The sequence below is a fragment of the Triplophysa rosa genome, linkage group LG25 (genome assembly GCF_024868665.1).
Source record: "Triplophysa rosa linkage group LG25, Trosa_1v2, whole genome shotgun sequence".
In the NCBI taxonomy this organism is placed as follows: Eukaryota; Metazoa; Chordata; class Actinopteri; order Cypriniformes; family Nemacheilidae; genus Triplophysa; species Triplophysa rosa.
Genome location: NC_079914.1, coordinates 11,539,131 through 11,561,692, shown reverse-complemented (window position 1 = coordinate 11,561,692; position 22,562 = coordinate 11,539,131). Strand labels below are relative to the sequence as shown.

General features: G+C 39.0%; 2 protein-coding genes across 2 annotated transcripts in view; one reads left to right on the top strand and one right to left on the bottom strand.

Moving 5' to 3' along the window:
* Positions 1 to 8,097, bottom strand: part of lrp1ba (low density lipoprotein receptor-related protein 1Ba) — a 185,657-nt gene extending 177,560 nt beyond the window's left edge. The window contains 1 exon segment of the mRNA XM_057325867.1: positions 7,845 to 8,097. Coding sequence (XP_057181850.1) covers positions 7,845 to 7,929 — 85 coding nt within the window. The 5' untranslated portion in view covers positions 7,930 to 8,097.
* A 4,475-nt stretch (positions 8,098 to 12,572) lies between these two features.
* Positions 12,573 to 21,351, top strand: gtpbp1l (GTP binding protein 1, like). Its single transcript, XM_057325869.1, has 11 exons — positions 12,573 to 12,994; positions 13,611 to 13,722; positions 14,258 to 14,438; positions 14,525 to 14,873; positions 14,952 to 15,075; positions 15,149 to 15,263; positions 15,373 to 15,517; positions 16,150 to 16,468; positions 17,193 to 17,371; positions 17,521 to 17,637; positions 19,121 to 21,351. Exons 1-11 carry the CDS (start codon positions 12,827 to 12,829, stop codon positions 19,214 to 19,216), a joined length of 1,905 nt encoding a protein of 634 aa, XP_057181852.1. The 5' UTR covers positions 12,573 to 12,826; the 3' UTR covers positions 19,217 to 21,351.
* Positions 21,352 to 22,562: the final 1,211 nt, after the last annotated feature.

Here is a 22,562-nt window from a genome sequence, read left to right as displayed (position 1 = left end):
GCAGTTATCTGTTTAGGAGGGAGATTGCCTGGGGGAAGAAGCTGCTTCTGTGTCTGGAAGTCCTGGTGTTTGGTGCTCTAAAGCGCCGGCCAGAGGGCAGCAGATCAAAGAGTTTGTGTGCTGGGTGTGTGGAGTCAATGATGATTTTTCTTGCCCTGTTTTTCACTCTGGAATCGTACAGGTCCTGAAGTGTGGGCAGAGGAGCACCAATAATTTTCTCAGCACTACGAACTGTCCGTTGTAGTCTTCGTAGGTCTGATTTGGTGGCCGAGCCATACCAAACAGTAATTGAAGTGCACAGAACAGATTCGATGACCACTGAGTAGAACTGGGTCAGTAGCTCCTGTGGTAGGTTGAACTTCCTCAATTGACGGAGGAAGTATAACCTCTGCTGGGCCTTCTTTACAATGGAGTCTATGTGGGACTCCCACTTCAGGTCCTGAGAGATGGTGGAGCCCAGGAACCTGAATGACTCCACAGTATCCACAGTGCTGTCCAGGATGGTGAGGGGAGGAAGTGATGGAGGGTTCCTTCTGAAATCCACTATCATCTCCACTGTCTTGAATGCATTCAGCTCTAGGTTGTTTTGACTACACCAGGCAGCCAGCTGAGCAACCTCCTTTCTGTAGGCAGATTCATCACCATCTTGAATAAGGCCAATGACTGTGGTGTCATCTGCAAACTTCAGGAGTTTGACAGAAGGGTCTGTAGAGGTGCATTCGTTTGTGTAGAGTGAATATAGCAGTGGAGAAAGAACACATCCTTGAGGAGCTCCGGTGCTGATGGTACATGTGCTGGATTTAAATTTTCCCAACCTCACTAGCTGCTGCCTGTTCGACAGGAAGTTAATAATCCACTGACAGGTAGAGGTTGGCACAGAGAGCTGGGTAAGCTTGGGCAGGAGGAGGTCTGGGATTATGGTGTTGAAGGCCGAGCTGAAGTCTACAAACAGGATCCTGACGTAAGTCCCTGGTCTGTCTAGGTGTTGTAGGATGTAATGCAGTCCCATGTTTACTGCATCGTCCACAGACCTGTTTGCTCGGTAAGCAAACTGGAGGGGATCAAGAAGTGGTCTGGTGATGTCCTTCAGGTGGGCCAGTACAAGTCTCTCAAATGACTTCATGACCACAGATGTTAAAGCAACAGGCCTGTAGTCATTAAGTCCAGATATTTTGGGTTTCTTCTGTACAGGGATGATGGTGGAGCGTTTGAAGCATGAAGGGACTTCACACTGCTCCAAAGATCTGTTAAAAATATTAGTGAAGATGGGCGACAGCTGCTCCGCACAGACTTTCAGGCAGGAGGGTGAGACATTGTCTGGGCCTGGTGCTTTTCTGATCTTTTGTTTGCGGAAAAGCTGGCAAACATCCTCTTCGCAGATCTTAAGTGCAGGTTGAATGTCAAGAGGAGGTGTTAATGGTATAGCAGAGATAGGGTCAGGGCGGGTGTGAAGGGTGAGACTCTGCATTTCAAAACGACAATAGAAGTCGTTCAGGTCGTCAGCCAGTCGTTGATTACCCATAGACTGAGGGGATGATGGCTTGTAGTTGGTAATGTCTTTCAGGCCTTTCCACACTGATGCAGGGTCGTTGGCTGAAAACTGGTTCTTCAGCTTTTCAGAGTAGCTTCTCTTAGCTGCTCTTATCTCCTTTGTCAGTGTGTTTTTGGCCTGATTATACAAGACTTTGTCCCCACTTCTGTAAGCATCTTCTTTGGCCTGACGAAGCTGTCTCAGTTTCATTGTAAACCATGGTTTGTCATTGTTGTATGTTAAGCGAGTCCTGGTGGGAATACACATGTCCTCACAGAAGCTGATGTAGGATGTCACTGTGTCAGTTAACTCATCCAGATCAGTGGCTGCAGCTTCAAAGACACTCCAATCCGTGCAGTCGAAACAGGCTTGTAAGGCCCGCTCTGTTTCGCTGCTCCATCTCTTTGCTGTTCTTGCTACAGGCTTGGCAGATTTAAGCTTCTGTCTGTAGGTCGGAAGAAGATGAACCAGGCAATGATCAGAGAGACCCAGAGCTGCTCTGGGAACAGAGTGGTATGCATCCCGTATTGTGGTGTAACAGTGATCCAGAATGTTGCTGTCTCTGGTGGGGCATGTGATATGCTGCCTGTATTTTGGCAGCTCACGGGAGAGGTTTGCTCTGTTAAAGTCCCCAATAATAATAATAAGAGAATCCGGGTGTTGCTGCTCCGTGTCAGTGATGTAATCCGCCAGCTGTTGCAGCGCCGCGCTCGCACAAGCATGTGGAGGAATGTAAACATTCACGAGAATAAACGAGGAAAACTCGCGTGGCGAATAAAAAGGTTTGCAGTTGATAGAGAACTGCAGTTGCAGTTGATAGAGTACTCGATTTCTAAACTGTTATTTCACAAGAGCAAACAGTCCAAAACTGGCATCTGTTCATGTGCGTGTACACAGGAGGTGTGACAGAACTGATCTGAAATTTAAAAGACCCCCTGTTGTTCTTCTTCGAGTTAAAACCGTCACATCAGAGCCTTGCTTTGAGGAACATCGACTCCATAGGTGCTTCATATGAGTTGCGAGCAAGCTGTCTTTCCTTCTAACATCTGCTCTCATTTCATTGCTTCTGGATTTATGGCATATCTGACAACATTAGAGATCAGACCAGAGAGAGGAGTAAACAGAGGTAAAAGATGGACTTGAGATGGACTACAGTGTGTCACTGTCAATCCCAACCTGGTTTTACTGGAAAATGCTTTTTTAATATAATAAAACAATACCAATATAATAAAAAATAAACTTAGCATAAGCACTGTATTTGCACACCCTATGGACATACTGTATATGGCTGTGCATATGTCCAATTTCAGGATAAAACCTAAGGTAAGTTTTCAATATGTAGCCCATTGACTTTTATTTCGATGTATATTTTGTACATAATTTGACTGTGTCATACAACTGCAAAAAGCAACATATCATTCAACAAAGATTTCACCAGAGTCCTGTTTTTGTTTCACGAGATCAGGCTGCTAAATGCAGATACTGTATGTAAGTAGGACTTTGTGTCCTTCGCTTGTTGTGGCTCTCCCAAAGCGGCCTGCTTCGCTTTCAAAGTGTTTCATTTTAGATGCGTCGCGTTCAGCGGAAGACCAGACAGCAACAAACAAATACAGAAAGCCTTTCATAGGAATGCGTGACAAATGCACTCAGACGAACACAAACTCGGCCCTCACCCTCCTGTCTCCCTGTCATCTGCCTCGAGCCAGAATTGCAAGTCACGGTAAAAACAACAAATTCAAGCATGGTCTGGTGAGACGGCGGAAAAGACTTTGAGGACCCCAAAGTCGTATTGACTCCCATTGAGCTGAAGATCTCGGAGTAATAATTGATTTACCAGACAGAGGACAAGTTCCAGAGAGCAGAAAACCACTTATTTTGAGCTGTTCTTATGACAGACTGCTACAAGATGCTTTAAAACTAGTCCGCGTGTGTCGAAGTACAAATATGTGAAAGTGAATCCTGAAAAACAACATATCAAGAATATGATCAGAACTGTTTTGTATTGTAACATTAGATTCATGACAAGAAAAAGCATGTGTAATGGCACAATGTCGTTACTGCATTCCAAAAAAATAATCAATTTCTTAATTGTAATGCAATTATTTATATTTTTAAGCAATGAGGTACTAAAATTGTTAAAGGGGTCATATCACACGCCTAAAGCTAATATTATGGTTTGTTTTAGATGTAATGCAATGTGTATACACGATTTAAGGTTTAAAAACGCTGTATTTTCCACATACCGTGCATGTTTGTATCTCCTCTTTGCTCCGCCTCTCTGAAACACGCAGATTTTTGACAAAGCTCATCGCTCTGAAAAGCGAGGTGTGCTATGATTGGCCAGTTAACCAGTGCGTAGTGATTGGTCGAAAACTGCAAGCCTGTGACGGAAATGTAACGCCTCTTACCATATTTGGAACATCAGGTTCCTCTTCAATTGTACTGACAGGTATGCCCACCATACATTTGGGCGGTCTTAGTCAAATCATACCACCAACTGACGTGGATTTGTGGGGGGGTGGATACACGAGGCGTTTCAGGCAGGTCTGGGTGAGCATTCGCTTTTAGATAGAATGCATCTTTTGTTCCCACACTTTCATTTTTGCAATTTTAGGTGTCTAATACATGCATGGGTAACTTATGACACACCAAAGACACAGAAAAACACGTGTTCGCACCATATGACCCCTTTAAGTATTTATATTATACTGTACTGTATTTGCAGCATCATTTTAATTGTAAAAATAAAAAATGCTGTAATTGTCATGGAAAAGGTGAATTAATATAAATAAATTAATTAAAAAATTTCCTGTTTAAACTTAAAGCTTCAGAAAGTTTGATGGACATAAATTATTAGCCGCAAAAAACATGACCATAAATATCAATTTAGCCATAAATACTGTAGCTGCGAAAATCTACTGAAGTAAATAATCCTGGGATGCATGGAGACCCCCGTGAGCACAGTTTAAACTCCTCCAAACAGAGCAAAGATCAAAGACACGCTGAGCGATAGAGGGAGAAATATTCAATCTCGCTTATGGGCTCCAAATATAACTGCAACCACCTCAGAGCTTCCATAACATTACAGTTGAATAAACTTTAAGTAACGTAATAATTTTACGAGGCTTTAAAAATGATAAAATGCGGTTCTGTATCAAATTAATCAGGATTTTGAATGATTACCACGACTGGATGATCCAAGATACTGATTTTGAAGAACGTTGGCAACCAAACAGCATTGGCCCCCATTAACATTCCATTGTATGGACACAAAACCACTAATACAGGTTCCAACGACATGAAGGTGAATAAATGATTTTTATTTTTTGGTCAAAATAGGCCAAAACTACAAATCTCCATCAGCATCAAAACCAAAGTTATATACAACAAACCGAAACAATGTCCATCTGCAGTAATGGATTAATGTTTTTAGTTTGCAACATACATGCACGTGGTTTTTACTTTTATTTTACTTTACAAGTTACTTTACTTTACAATAATTTCACTTTACAAGTGCGTGTTTTCGAAGAAACCAGACGTGCACAACCAGCGTGTTCTTGGCTGACAACTCTACCGTATTCACGCAATGGTGTTTCTGCTTTTCGAACGATTCTGACAAGCGTAACTGGAAGTCAAGAATTACATCATCACCAAGCGAGCCTCATGTTCCTCTCCACGTCTTAAATATAAACGATACTATGAATTTATGTATGGCCTCTCGAGGAACACAGTCTACTTTCATCACAACAAGTATGAAGCTGATTCTACAAGGTTCTACAACCCAGCACTGCCAATCAATCAGTTTACACATGATTTTTCGACATGTCTGTCACGTTCTTCTGATAGAAACCCAAGAGGGAGAGAACAACTCGAGATGTAAATATCAACTGTAGCCTTCAGCAGAAGGTATATGAACGTGGGGTTTGATGGCAGCTGGAGGCTGAACGAGAGCCGTTAAGAGTTGACAGCTCAATTGAATGACAGAACTGTATAGAGAACCTTGGGGTGAAGGACCTCAAGTTCAAGCACTTAGCCCTGCATGACCATGAACAAAACAAACACAAATGAAAACAACAATATGAAATTTTGAGATGAAACCGTCATTTTTTTAAACAAAGCTGTACAACATCTTTTGGCTTCAACTGATGTCGCCTAAAGTTAGGAACAGATGAGACGTCTAAAAAAATGGCACTATCTTCTAATTATTGACTTGTTTTAAAATCTAGCAACCTAGAAACAACCAACGTGCTAAAAGTCACTCAAAACGCTTTAGCAACCAAATGGCAACGCTCTGACAACCAACACAGCCAGCGCAACACCATAAAAGGCCCACTCACAGATCCTTACGAAAATCTTCAAACATAACCACAAATATTCAACTTTTTCTGTCCTCAAGAAACATGTGGAAACAATGTGTTCCCATTTACCACGAGCACACAGAGTCGTCACATGGAATCGCAGTCGATTTAAGAGCTGTTTAACAACACTAAATGCCCCAATCTTGATGAACATTGCTAAAAATAAAACTCATTTCGCATCAATACCAGATTATAAAAATCAAGACGGAACTGTGGTAAACAATGCCACGCTGCCAAGACAGAAATCAACCATCGAAAACTCGACAAACATTTTTTCAAATTTGCATCTTATGCCAGCTGAGTCACGGTAACTTAACGCATGAAGCAGTGAGAAAAACCATGACTGGCAGCGTTGACAGTTAACAAAGGCCCTTCCCAAGAAAACAGCATTTGTAACCAACGCTGCCGTCCAGATTGGCATCGCCGCCAGGTATTGTTCCCAAATCCTCAATCTATTATGGAAATTCGTACCAGAATTGGTTCCAGGATCACAGTGAGAAATCAAAGCCAAAACGATCACCTAAACCACCTGATTCCATTTATTACCAATTTGCATTCCTGTCTGCCGCAGTGCACGCGTCTCCTTAACACATGGAAACTGGCTGCAGGCACACTACGAAGATAAGCAATATGAAGGATGCAAAGGTCACATGACCTCCAGGAATGGGACCGTGTAAGAACTGCTGTATGGATGCATCTAATGCGAGCAATGCTAAAAGTCACAATCTCTGATCCCTCCATATAAAACAAATCTCTCTGAAGTCAAAATACTGACTGTTGAGGCATTAATGAGACATTCATCTACCCCAAAAAATAAAACCAAGCACCATTACACTGACAGAGATATATTTACCACAATAAGTATTTAGTCTATAGCCCATTAGAGTACAGAATGCATTACTAAACCCGTAGGGAGCTGCACTTGAGGTGGTGGTTGATTTGTTCAAGATAACTACATTTACATTTAGCAGACGCTTTTATCCAAAGCGACTTACAAATGACGCAAACAATGGAAGCAATTGGAACAACATAAGGACAACAAAAAGCATAAGTGTAGAAATCTATCTACAGTATCTACGCTGTTGAAACAAACCGCATATGCTGGGTTAGGTATGTTTTGATTCTGGTTTGACCAGCTTAAACCAGCTAAGGACCAGCACAAACCAGCATCAAAAAACCAAACCAGCATATGCTGTTTTTTCAACAGGGTATCTATCTATCTACCTATCTATCTAATTGTGGGTTTGGTTGCACTGTAATTCCCTTCAAAGATGAATAATTCCACTTGCATTAGCACTTAACATGATACACCATTCACAGCCGTGCAGTAGATGCAGCCCTGTCATTTACAAGGAGTTAATTCAACACTTGTGTCCTGCGCGCGCGCATCACGTAATGACGCTGCATTTAAAGGCAATCAGAGGAAGTCGACACTCAATATAAACAGCTTTGTGACAAATGTCATCCATATTAAATGCAATAAAAGGTTTTACAGCTTATGTTATGTGAGAATTTTTCATGGTACACAAACAACTTTACACTCTTCACAAACATCTATGAACGGGTGCTTTTAGGAACCTTTCTTTTGTAATTGTATAGCAGATAACTATTCAATGCGCAATAAAAAAATGTAATAAAAAATAGAATATTTAATATAAATAATGAAACATGTATTTCAACTACATATATGCATTTTTCTTAAGTTTATATGTTTTATAATATCTACGTTTAATTGTTGACTTTTGCCTCAATGCAACTTAATTGACATTATTTTTGCCTCGCTTTCTTCACCCAGATTGCCTCTTGATTTACAGAAACTGTCATAAACTAAGCAAAGAAATAATCCATAAACAGCACAAAAAGCATTCAGCACTCTCAAAATCTACATCCCAAGTATAACGTCACATCGACAGGTTTCGCTAATGTTCTTAAGAATAAAGCAGAGTTTGTCTTACCTTGCTCAGCTCCGGCCACTGTCAGCATTTTCATCAGAAGTAGTAATCCCGACATGCTCACAAATGCCAAAATAAACTCGGACATCGTGGCTGGATGTAGTCCCGAGCGCGTCCGTTATCCTGATCCGTGTCCGACAGCACCGATGGTGCGCCCAAGTTGGGTCTGAGCAAACACGCACCGCACCGCCGCGCAGCGTCGCGCGCTCCTCCCGCAGGTGTGTGTGACTGTACCGACAGCGGAGACTGCGTGCGCCTTCGTTTCGGGATAACGATGTAGGAGGAGAGAGAGAGAGAGAGAGAGAGAGAGAGAGAGAGAGAGAGAGAGAGAGAGAGAGAGAGAGAGGATAGGACAGCGGGAGATCACACATCATCATAACTACGAATTATGTTTAACAGACTAGACAGACAGATTAGACCGACCGACAGACAGACATATAGATAGATATCATAAATCATTAATGACCCGGACAAGGACTCAGAAAACAATGAATATGCTGAAGCACAATGTGCTTCCATATTAGGACGAGCAGACGCAAGAGAAATTTGAGCTAATCTAATTCAATGGAATCTAATTCTACAAATTTGATTCAGGAACATGTTTCCGACAGCTGTAGTTAATCTGTAGTTAAGTTTTCTGATGTCTTTATGAAATGGAACAAAGCGTACAAGAAAACTAAAGCCATTCATTTACATTTACGCATTTGCCAGACACTTCTATCCAAAGCCACTTAAATCAGTATCTATGTTCCCCGGGGTTCGAACCCCTGACCTAATGCAATACTTACGCAATGCTCTTCTAATTGAGCTGCAGGAGTTTTTTGCTTCATAATGCTTAAAAGAAAAGAAGGCCGAGTCCTCCGCTTTCTGAAGTAGATGCATTCATTAAATTCACTTAAAAGGGTGCTCATAACGATGCAAAGTTCTCTGATTTAAATTCACTCTTGTCATGTTTGTCCTCGAATCCAAGCAGGTGTCCTTGGCACCATGGAACGTGTGAAACATCCAGTTCTTGCTCGTCACCGTGCGAAAAAACATCAGCGTGCTGTTTTTCGACGTGCTTTTTCTAACGTTCTAGGTGTTTCTCAAAGTTCGGAATGACACTAATTTGAAACAAAATTTACAAAATGTGCTTGCCTGCGCAAAACTCTCCCAACGCTGGAGCTTACCTGACAATATTACTATGATTTCATGTGCTATTCTGGTGCTTACATACGACTGGTGCCCCCAGGGGCCTCTACTGCCCCACATGGGGCCCAAAACAAACCTTTATGAGAGATTGGTCAGTGTTCGGGAAAGTTCACCCAAAAATGTAAATTCTGTCATCATTTACTCACCCTCGAGTTGTTTCAAACCTGTATAAATTCAAAGATATTTGGAAGAATGTCAGTAACCAAACAGATCTCATCCCCCATTTACTATCATAGTAGGGAAAATAAATACTTTGGGAGTCAATGGGGGATGAGATCTGTTTACTGACATGTTACTGACATTTTTGCAAATATATCCCTTTGTGTTTAGCAGAACAAAATGTGTACAGGTTTGGAACAACTCGAGGGTGAGTAAATGATGACAGATTTTTCTTTTTTTGGTTAAAAACGATCTTTTTAATAGATTCAGGCTTTGCACAATAACATGTTAAACATTCATCAAGACAATGCACGAAGCTGCTAACTATATGCAAAACCGGTCAAACAACACCACTTTAACACTGACAACTGGATTTGTATTTGCTAAGATGTGGGTGTCGTATATGCATATATGAAAACATGAATATTTGTTTAAAAACGCTTTTATTTCAGAAACCAGTGCTTTTTGGCCAGCTTAGCTGTATTGCTCTTGCAAAACTGAAACCAGACTGAATAAAATCATGCTGAAATTGGCCATAACACGACTCTGAAACTATTTTCTTTCTTGGATAATGTTACCAAGACCTTTTATTTGAAACCCCTCCCCTTTAGTGAATATCCAATATCCAATCAACTTTCAGTGGATGAAATCAAGCCCCGCCCTAAAGGTTTCTGCTTTAAAAACTTGGTATATTTTATCGCTCAGGAGTTAAAATGTTTTTTAAGTTTTGAAGATTTACAATAGACACAACTACCTGTCTGTAAGACTCACGTGTTTCCATTTTGTGTTTAATAATAACTATAAATTTATGTTTTGTTTTCCTTTTAACCATTTTCTTTATATATCTTAAAAGAATATTTAGTAAAAACGATGCTATCGCTGTCCTCCGTTTTTGTCCTCGGCAGGTGTTCACTTTAAAGATCATCATCTAACAAAAAAGCAACATAGCTTTTAACACAAAATGTTAAATCCCTCATTTGTAAGTGGCTTTGCATAAAAGTGTCTGCAAAGTGAATTAATGTAAATGTAAACGTGCACAGATGCAAATTTAAGTGTGATAACCACAATCTAAAATCAAACCCGATTTGAGAGTGTTATACTGCCACCTAGAGCTAGCCAGTACAATTGCGCCACATATTACTTTAATAGAATTATATAAAATGTAGTCTGAACCAAGCTTTTTAATTTCAGTTGTCTGAAATCCCCCTCTCGACAATAAGAAACAGAAGTGAATCTTTTACATTGTGAAATGTCACTCGGCTGTGTTTGAGTGCTTTCTCCCTGTGTAAGAAAACTCACCACACTTCTCCCTTACCCCCAGACAGAGACCCCCGGCTCCTCCATGTCCTAATTGGCCACAGCTCCAGTCTGGCCTGTGACTCCACAAGCCTCAGAATTTCAATCATGCTGCACAAAAGGGACCTGTGTCTCTGAGAGGAGAGGTGAGGAGTGAAGAGGAGACGATATGGAAAAGGGAGAACAGGGGAAGGATGAGAGGAGAGATGGTACAAATGGAATAATGCTTTAAGGATGATGGATATGCACTGCTAACATTCACCGCTGGCATGGAAGAAAAAACAGACGTGGAAATCTGGCTTTGTTATGGAGCAGTTGAACAGAGTCGCATTCTCTTACATATATCCAAGTTAATATAATCATTTCATTTATTATTTTAGTTTACGTGTTTATGTAGGCATTCAAGTTTCATAAATCTGGGGATACAGACTTGAAAATAGATTTTTTTCCCACTTTTTTCTTTAACTAGTGATCTCAGATTTCAGGTTCCCGTGTATATTATATATATATATATATATATATATATATATTCAATAAATAATTTATAAATAATATTTTTAACTTTTAAATATCATTTCTAAATGCAATTTTACAGTATGTGTGTGAAATGTCTCCCCCTGTTGGTATTTACACACACAATTCAATATATTCTCTGCGTTGCATTTTTGCCACCTTACATTTCAAAGTACAAAAAAAATTCAAGTACAATCACATTTTCTGTACACGTCATTTTAACTTACAACTTACAATTTGACGAGTCATAAAACATAAATAAAATAGTAAGCTGAAATGACATGCAAAGCCAAGTTAAGGCAGCAATACAAACTTAATCTTTGTAACTCTATTTTGATGAATAAACTCTAAATATCTAAATATAAAGCAGAGGGCAAAATGTTTGTTTCTACTGTATTGTTTCTTTTTAAATGATCATTAGAGAGTGCCTAGTAGTTAGGCCATTAGAACAAATCTGGCCCAGTTTCCACGGTAACGTATGTAACCGTACAAAATTCTTCACTGTGCTGAGAGATGTCTCGAATCTTTCTGACCTTTTATCGCTTAAGAAGTTTAATGAACCTGGCAGCTCACCTTATATAACAGTATTTGAGCAAAGTAACGCAGACAACCATATAATCAACTTAAACAAAAAATAAATCATTGGAGTCATTTTTACATTATTTTAAATTCACTGTTAATAGTGAACATTTTAGTATTGTTCTCTGTGTAAAAATGTATATATTTATGTTGGTTTATTTGAATCCCGGCCACAATAAATTTATGATCAAAACTTTTTAAACATATCTATTGCTCTCAGTAAATACAGGCCATCTCAGTCAAAACCGCACAGCAGTTTGTATTTGACAGCAATTTGTGGTTACTACTCTTCACATATTTTCTACAGAAAAAAAACATTATTAGAAACTGTGTGTATTGTGGTGCACAGGTTTATTAATGGTTCAACACTGCCACTTTGCGATCACAAACTGACATCACAATCCAAATCCCCCTAGTGGCACTTTTCAATAGCCATGGGTTCAAGCAACCTCAATGCTACTTTTGTATGCTGGCTTTTTTTGCACACTTTGGATTTTATATATTGCTACGTGCGTTAAAATAGTACTAAAACAATTATACAATTTTAAAGTAAATTAAAGTACAGTTTAGAAAGACTACTAGAACTACTTAATATGTAGGCGTGGCCTGAAGGAGTCCCCTATTCGAACCAGTCAAATTATATTCAAGCCACAAACTACGATGGGCCATTTATTAAATTTATAAACATTTGCGTGCCACGTATTAAATATGTAAATATATTCCTGGAGGATGTAATCTTATGAATTTCAAGTTCAAAAGACGTTCTCAAGACTTCCCTCTACACGTCATCGTTTATTCATAAGTAGTTCCCATTGAACCCTATAAATGAAATAAAAGTCGTTTACAAATATATTCACAAACTTTTATGCCACGGCATATAACTATAAACTTTTTCATACACAGGCTAAATTCATAAATGTAAAGATTAAACCGCGTCTTCATTCCTTTACTATAAACACTCTTTATTTATTCAGAAGTGGGCGTGTCTTCCATAGTTTAGAACGAACCGGGTACGTTGCATTAAACTAAGATCTATTGCCGTACATTTGTGTTTTATAACTTCTGTGTGGCAACTACCGACGTTTTGGTAGACATCTGTAAGCAATAAAACACGTGTCGTCACGCAATATCAGTTTATTAAAGCAATAATGAAGTTGCACTCCTAAACGAAACTTACCCGAGTTTGAATTCCGACGGAAAACACAATCGCAAACGGGTTTGTCGCTTTCCCAAACCCAGGCTGGATCATGGCGGCCACAGAGTCCAGTTTAAGCCCGGAGGTGGAGTCAGTGGTGCCGGCGTGTATGTTTGCTCCAGACGCGGGTCGCGCGGAATATCCTACCGGGGATGAGCACAGCGACACCGGCGACGATCAGAACGGAGACGCCGGGGATCAGCTGGACCTCAGCAGCAAGGTGCTATTAAGGCCTGGCAGCTGATTTGAACATAACCGCTCGTGCACGAATCAAAACAACTGTTTATTTTATAAATGCACAATGTTTAAGGATTATTGACAACTTTAAACGTATATTGAGAGTTGTGGCTTGGGTGACACGTTGCCTGTGCGTCGGTGCCAAAGTGGCATGACTGTCTAACCCACAGTCGCGAACTGAAATGAAATGTATTTGTAGTTTTGTAAAGTACAATTTGTTACGACACTGAAAGCTATTTTAAAAGCGGTGTTTTCGTGCATACCTGTTGCTGTAACGTTACGTGCGTTATGAAAACTAAACGCAAAGGATTTTTCAACGCATTCGTTTAAACTTTCTGAAGCACTGATTTATTCTCAATATTAGTATTAGTATTATTAACAATTATTTATATTTATATTAGCAACGATGGTTTTATTAATAATTATTTTAAATATATAGTTAACAATGATCTTACTATTTATATTTCGTAATATATCTCGTAAATAATATATATTAATGATTTATGTTTGTATAATACATACATATTACATTACTAACAAATATCATGTTTATACACTTTTATGTATGTGTATAATGTATGACTAACGTATGTTGTCAGTTTGCACTGGTCAGCCCCACAGGAGAGCAGTATGACTGTTTGCTCAGACAGTTGCGGGACAGGATGGAGGAGGGCTGTGGAGAGACCATGTATGTGGTCGGGATGGGGACAGGTGAGACCGATTGTGTAGATGCAATGGGAATTGTGTTTTTCTGGTTTATGTTTTAAATCAGTGCCTTTAAGCTGCAGTATAAAATATATTTTAAAAAATTATGCTTTAGACTAATAAACCATTCGTTTTAATAAAAATTGCTTTCTCCTCACAGCAATGAGCAAAATACTTGTATTGTCCATTTTGCTTTATTGTTATTTTGCAACATGTCTGACCTGGTGACCCACTGGGGTCAAAGGGCGTCTGTTAAAGTGCCTTGGCTGACTGAGTCCTAACCAATGTTGACACCCTCCTATTAACGCATCTAATGTTTTATTGCTTAAGTTTTCACGGCATTATGCAGTCGACAAATGTTTACCCTTTTTTTCACAATTTCTCATCCGCGATTGCTTTATTCGGCATTATGACAGATCAGAGAACAGGCTAATTACTTGTCCAAGCTAAACCGTTCGCTGTTAAAATAGATTTTGACGTTCCCTGAGGTAAATGGGCTATTTAGATGGCTGATGGATTTCAACGTGTCTCTTTTCTCCAGACGGTGGTGATTATGGTCTGGATGAGAGGGATATGGACGCATCTGTCGCCACCGTGCAGTCTCTTCGCGAACAGGTTGATGGCGATATGATTCTGCTGAGAGAGAGAGCGGAGGCCGCGGGACGCGTGCGAGATTACCTCATACGACGCCGGGTGGGAGAGGCGGACTTTCTGGAAGTCAGGTGTGCGAGATATTTTCACAAAAACCTTTGTTGTATTCTTTTTTAAAGTGACTCATTGCTTTCGTCTGTATTACGGCTTCTTTCAGAGTGGCGGTTGTGGGCAACGTAGACGCCGGTAAAAGCACACTGCTGGGCGTCCTCACCCATGGGGAACTCGACAACGGCCGCGGGTATGCACGCCAAAAGCTCTTCCGTCACAAACACGAGATGGAGAGCGGACGCACCAGCAGCGTAGGCAATGACATCCTGGGATTCGATCAAGCCGGGCAGGTGGTTAACAAACCGGACAGCCACGGCGGCAGCCTCGACTGGTCGAAGATCTGCGAGAGGTCGTCTAAAGTCATCACCTTTATCGACCTGGCGGGGCACGAGAAGTACCTGAAGACCACCGTGTTCGGCATGACGGGGCACTTGCCGGACTTCTGTATGTTAATGGTAATTAAGAACCCTGAAAAAGACCTCCATATCTACCTTTTTGTCCGTTTAATGTTTTATTTTTTCTTTGTCGTAAAGGTGGGCAGTAACGCCGGAATCGTCGGCATGACCAAAGAGCACCTTGGTCTGGCTCTGGCCCTCAACGTTCCCGTCTTTGTAGTCGTTACTAAAATCGACATGTGTCCCGCTAACATTTTGCAAGGTGATGTGAAGCATGCTTGTGCTAACTTGCGATACACGGTAAGGAAAATATTAAAAGTTTGTTTGCGTTACAGAGACGTTAAAGTTATTACAGCGGTTACTAAAGTCTCCGGGATGCAGAAAGATTCCAGTTTTGGTGCAAAACAAAGATGATGTCATCGTCACAGCTTCAAACTTCAGCTCGGAGAGGTAACCTAACTATTTTGATTCAGGCAACCACCCTAGCAACTGCATAGTAACACATTGGAAACCACTGTTAAAGAGTACTGGGTAAATCAAACATTGTTTGTGTTTGTAGGATGTGTCCGATTTTTCAGATTTCTAACGTAACAGGTGAAAACATGGACCTGTTGAAGATGTTCTTGAACCTGCTGTCCTCCAGAACGACATTTAAAGACGACGAGCCACCAGAGTTTCAGATTGATGACACATATTCAGTGCCGGTAAAACATTTTTAATATATCGCAATTATCAAAATATTAGAGATGCACCGATTCTACATTTCTCCGATATCGGTTATTCAAACCGATATCTGTCGATAGCGATTCTGAAAATTAAATTAATATTTCTTAACCTTTGTTAATGTTATTAATTCATATGATGACTATTAATATCGAACATCAAACTGGTGATGTTTCTTAATATTTTCTATATACAGAGCAAAATTTCATTGCATTTTCCTGTCCTCTTGATTGACAGGATATATCGGCCCTGATCATCGGCTGTTTTTAAACTATCGGCCGATAGTGTGAAAAATTGCCTTTATCGGCCAATACCGATTATTGGCCGATATATCGGTGCATCTCTACAAAATATCATAATAGTTTGCAATAAGTGAATGATTTTACTAAAGTATATGCACATAGCAGAGAGACTGGCGAGACCGAATGTGAAACGTTTGTTGTTTATATAATATTTCGATTTCATTTTAATTTTATGCAATGCGTATCGCATTATTTAGTTATCACATTTTTCTTCAACGTCATGCATCTCCAGTTCCATCTTAGTTCTGTTCTTCTAAATACTTAATAAATACATCAAATTTCATTTCAACCTCAACCCTTGTGTTCCTCAGGGCGTAGGGACGGTAGTATCTGGGACTACTTTACGCGGATTGATACGTCTTAATGACACGTTGCTCCTCGGCCCTGATCCTCTAGGCGCCTTCATTCCCATAACTGTCAAATCCATCCACCGCAAGCGCATGTCTGTGAAAGAAGTGCGGGGTGGACAGACAGCCTCCTTCGCCCTGAAGAAGATCAAGCGTTCGTCTATCAGGAAGGGAATGGTGATGGTGTCACCCCGTCTCAACCCACAGGCATGCTGGGAGTTTGAGGCAGAGATTCTGGTGCTGCATCACCCGACCACGATATCGCCGAGATACCAGGCTATGGGTCAGTACAAAAGACATCAGGGCTTTTTTTTTGGAAAATGTTTATTTATTTTTTATCTAAAAATGTTAATATAAAGTTATAGATATTGATTCGACCACTTGGCAGGGACTTTTATTAATCTTTATTATGTTTTAAGTGTATCGAGCTATATGTTGTGTTATGTGAATATCGAACCCATGACACTATTTAGTGCCATGTTTTGTCAGTTTAGCTACAGGACAGAAATGTAAAGAGAAACTTGCAAAAATTAAATAAATATATAAATATCTTATACATTAAATATTAAAAAGTATTAAGATAATTATAAAATGTAATAATAAATATATACAATTTATTATCTTAATATTTAAATGGTTATGTATTACATTTACAAAAATATAAAAACTAATATTGAAATAAATAGTAAAATAATTAAATAGTAAATATACATGATTTATTATGTTAATATTTGAATTATTATTATGTATTATATTTAATATTTTAAACCGTTTTTAAATAGATGAATATATATTTAAGTTCAGTTTTACTTCAGTTTCAAATATATTTATAAGGATGTCCCATTAGGAATCGATTATTTTTAGATTATTTTTTAGCTTATAAGCAGCTTTATATAAAAAGGTTCATTTAAATCATTAAAAAAAAAAATTCAATGTGCTATTTTCTTGCACTATTATCTTAAAGTCAAAAAGTGCTAAAATAAATTTGTCCTACTTATCTGTTTTAGTTCATTGTGGTAGCATCAGACAGACCGCCACCATCATCGACATGAACAAAGACTGTTTACGAACAGGGGACAAAGCCACCGTACACTTCCGTTTTATCAAGACCCCCGAATACTTTCACACGGACCAGAGACTCGTCTTTAGGGAGGGAAGGACCAAGGCCGTGGGTACCATCACTAAGGTCAGAGATCACGTGTTTAACTCATACAAAGTTGTAAGATATATTTGTTATTGTGAATGTAAACAGAGTCAGTTTAGAACTTTTCACAAACATTTCGAGTTGCGTTTTATTGCAAAACTCCCGTGTGTTTTTTTTTGTGTGTATGACAGCTGCTTCAAACAAAGCCTCAGGCCAAGATGCAGTCTACCAAGAAAACCTACCCACAGGTGGAGGGATCTAGCGAAGAGACGTCACATACGGAGACAAGCTCTCAAACGGCACAACAGGTGAGAGAAAGTGACACCATTCTCACAATTTATTTAAAATCAAAGTTACAGGGTTTTTTTTAACACGTAGCCGCTGAATAAATAGTTTTGGATGAAAGCATATGCTAATCCAAATCCACAATGAAGACGCAGCAGGCAAATCCGTAAGACTGTTAGCTTGAGTTACAGTATTCAATGAAGGTCAAAATAAATGACAAGCGTGACAAAAAAATCATATACACCAGACGTTCCTCAGAGGACCCCTGAGATGGGAATTTGTTCCATAATTTTACATCCGTTGTATGGGAAAATCGCAAGCGTCTTTGATTCGGATGGTATCAAAATCAAAGTACATTTATTTAACAAATTTATATTAAACCACTTTTCGCGCCTATCTTCCATTTCTTCTTCACATCTGTGATCTTGTATTATTTCTCGCTGCGTGATAATCTACTCTAAACGTTCTTTACCTCATTCCCACGGCCGCTTGAAAATCTCTTTTGATGCCAAATACTCCAAAACATCATTTCCTGATGTTTTTCTTTCCTTTGCTGTCTGTGTCTTGTCACGGTAGCCGGCAGGGAAAGAGGAGAATAGGCGAAGGAGGCGAAAACAAAGAGAATAAGGTAAAAGCAGTAGAAAGCGGTTTAAGTAAATGGGTTTTTAACCTTTTGAGGTCAAACGTAATGCTTCTTAATACGTAATTTGCTAAGAGTTTTAATCACATAGAGGGATTATAAATGCGACTTTCATGAGTTCATTTATTGCTTAAACTTTTATTTGGGCTTAATGGATAATTTACTTTCCTGCTAACGGTGACAGCGGACTGCTTTCTCTTTGTTTTAATAGCGTTTAAATAATAAACCTGTGTTTATTAATCGATGTGACTGGTTTAATTTACCGAACGCTAATGACATTTCCTCGTAAAGTCAATTCTGTGTAATTCCTTTTAACTTAAATGGACGAAAATGAACATGCCTCAGATTTGTAAAACAGACGCTACGAATGCTAAATGTTAAACACAGAAAATAAAGGACGATTGATAGTACTAAAGTGTAACGCATAAGTGTAACAGATTTTTACCTCAGCTACGTTATTACATCATATTGTATTATTGCATCATTAATTAAGAGAGCAACCACTGTTTTCACCTAAAAAATGGATTTGTAATGAATGATGATAAACTTGAAAAAACTTTGTAGAGCGAAAACATTTTGCAGTGAAAAATAGGAATTTTGATACTCGTCCAATTTACTTAATAAAACAAGTTAATTCAACACAATTAAACATTTTTGTCACAAAGTGAATATTTTAGGTTCAGTTATCTCAATCCATTTAAGTTGGTACTACATGAATGATTTGTGTTGTGTTAACTTAAATTTGGGCAGAGCATTTCTAGTTCCCAGCATGCTTTGCGTAAATTAAGTGTTGTTTTATGTTTGAAGTCCTATAAGAACGTTTGGTTAAGAAGATTTTCAAAATGTTTTTTTACAACCTCTTTTAGTCAAAGCCTGGTGGAAGTGGCAGGAGGCGAGGCGGTCAGCGACACAAAGGAAAATCGGCTCTGAGCGGCACTACCGGGGTGGCAACTGAGACCTGAAGTTGTTCTCTCACTCATCACTACTGTTCTGAACTTTCTCATAAGTGAACACCAGAGGGCAGTAAAGACTTTGTCATCACCCATAAGTCCCTTTATTTCACATCCCCTTTTTTTCTTTAACTACCATAAAACTCATAAACAAATCCGGCCGAGCTGTTTCTCGCTTGGCTCCCTAATTGCAAACGTTCATCCCCGCTGACACAATCGTGCCAAAATCCAGACTGACAAGCTCACGCGGTCCCTCCCGGAACCACCCGTCCACCCTACTTTATCATCCTTATCAAACTGGTGTCTTAACATCCTGCAATAAACACCCTAAAACCTGAATTTTGGGCCGGGATGTTTCCCCGGAGACCCAATTAAGGAGCCCTCGACTGAATCCGTGTTTGCGTTCAGCGATTTTCCTATTTTTCACTTAATTTTCCTTCAATTGAATCTGGCGAACGCTGAAGCAGATGAAAGGCAGAGAATCTGTTCTGCCTGTCAATCTTTTATGCCCCCTCATCCTCTTCTGATTTTAATGAGCGGCGTTGCTGCCGAGATGCAAGAAATCACAGCAGGCCGAGCCTTCGTGGAGTGTCACAAATTAGGCGCCATTCTGCTCTTGTGCATTGCTTTTTTCTTTTCAGGATTTAGGATTGCTTTTAAAGGTCTTCGATAACTATTTGGGGGGAAACGCAGCAAACTAAGCTGACAGTGGCATTTCATTTACAATACTGTTGTCACATCTTTATCAAATTAGATTTCTTATCCATGCTTATTTTTATGATTTTTTTTATAATTTGACCTACATAAACCACCACTGACCCCAAAGCAAAGTGAGAACACAGCTTGGCTTCATGAAAACTGTTCAACCAAAATTTAAAGGGACAGTTCACCCAAAATTAAAAGTCCATTGCACTCATATCATTACAAACCTGTACGATTATAAAAAATAATTGTGTTATTTTTCTTTTAAAAAATTATTTTCTTAATACAATGAAAGTAAATGGTGACCGGGGGCTGTTCTCCAGAAATGACCCTATGAAACACATCATGAGACTTGTGTTGTATTTTCCATGTCTTAAAGTTATTTTATAGTAGTTACGTGGAGAATGTTGTCATGGTTTCATTACGTGAAAAGCATACTGTTTCTCTAGATCACGAATCTTATTGGTTATATAAATATGAATATGAATATATTAAAATGTAATATGTTGCGCTCAGTTATGAGATGCAACTTTAGCAACCCAATGTAAGATTTTGGTTCAGTTTTGGTCTTTGGCTTCGAACGATTTAGCTTTTTTATTTTCAGACTTCTGGTCACCATTCACTTGCATAGAAAGCACATTTGAACAATTGTGCTTAAAACATACAGGTTTGAAGATGCAAAGCCAATCATCTTTGGGTGCACTGTTCCTTTAACACATTGTTTTTTTCAGGATTTAGATAAGAGTTTGAATTGTTCTCATGGAAATTTTCACACATGACACCTGTGTGGATGCCAATTATTTTGTTAAACTTGTTAAAAAAGACACAAATGAATGGAAGAGGGGAAGCGTATTGAAGTTTGTGTCTGTCTGTTGGTGCCAGGAACGTGCAGTGAGGCGTTTTAAAACATCTTGCAGAAATTTGACGTTGACTTTTTGCTTATTTAATTTCTGAAAACAACAGTCAAACAATATTAGTGAAGACAAGAATTAACGAGCATAACTGAGTTTGTCTTCTTGAGAGCGTCATTCGAGTTGGTTCTGGGTTCAGTTCTTGGGTTTGTTTTGGATTTATTAACTTCTGAAGTCATTACGTTTTATTATGGGCAACCGGTTTAAACCCTTAACTATTATTTGTTGTTCCATCAGGATAGCTTCAAAGCTTTGGCTTTCGCCTACAGGTTTGTTGTATTTTTGTTAATAAACAGGAACTTTGAAGGATAATGAAACTAGGCAAAACATTTGCCTTCTCCCTCGGACCTAGATATGATTTTTAGATAAAAATACAATTTTACTTTTCGAACGTTCAATGCTTGTTTCTTTCTTCCACACATTTTGTTTTAGTGCATGTTTCTTTTCGTTCAGAACAAACTTGGCTGTACAATATGTACAAAAGAAAGTATAATACATTTGTGGTGTAAATCCTTTTAAATAAAGTTATACAAAAACGATTATTACTAAACATTTTGCTCTCGCTGTATTGTGACAAAATGTTTATTGACTTCAAAATGTACTTTTATGTCTTTTTTAAAGATCACATCAGAGAAAATGTTCAGCTGAATTACCGAAAGCTTTGATTTATTCTCCCTCAGACACTCATTGCTAATTTTCCAGTCTCTGATACACTGAACAAATACGCCATAAAAAAAATGTAATTACTTACTGTCCCCAGCCCCACTGCTGTGTGAAAGATATGAAATGCTCTCTGCCAACTAAAAAGAGGCATTTATGTAATTTTTGTCAAAACCTATTCAAGTGGCGGCATTAATACGGCAGCTGAACGCGGTCAAACCGAGTCCCGTGGCGACTTTATCGAATAATATGTAGCTTTTTATTTCCCGGCTCTTCCGCAGGGGATGGACATGTCTTTTGTTCCTCGGATTTTCCAAAAGCCAATTTTATTCATACCTCGCCTTGACTTTTAATTGTGTCAGTAGGCCCTTTGAGGATTTTTTCGTGAATTGCGGTAAACGGCATTAAACCTCAAAGACGTTTTGATTGCTGTTTAGTATTTTTTACTTTAAAAGTGTTTCCCTTTTGTTTATTCGGTCAATGTTGTTGTTTACGACTGATTCAAATCGTATTTTGCTCTCAACAAAGTTCCTGTAATGGATCGTTCACCCAAAAATGTCAAATGATTTGGTCATTTCTTCACCCTAATGTCATTCCAAACCCGTATGACTTTCGTTTATGTGCAGAACACGAAAGAAGATATTTCGAAGAATGTTGGTAACCAAACAGCATTGACTTCCTTCGTATGGACGCGAAACCACAGAGACATTTTTCAAAATACCTTTTTTGTGATCCTCAGAAGAAAGTGTCACATACAGCCTTGACGGTGAATAAATGATGAGAGAAATGATATTTTTTGGTGAACCGTCCCTTTAAGTGCACACATTACACTTTGCCGTCAGACAGTATACCACATTTTCCAGAGACTCATCACAATGCTCCTTCGAAACAGAAAACGGGCTTTAGTTTTGAAGGTCATGTGCTGAAGCTGTCACATTTGCGGTCCTTGTGTATAGTATTTCAGCATCTGTTTAACATTTATTCATTAGAGTCCTGCCCCTCATTTACAGCCTGACCGCTTAATCCGTTTTTTTTTTTTACAGATTGGCAGAATACAACCACAGGCTAATTAACAGAAACCGTGT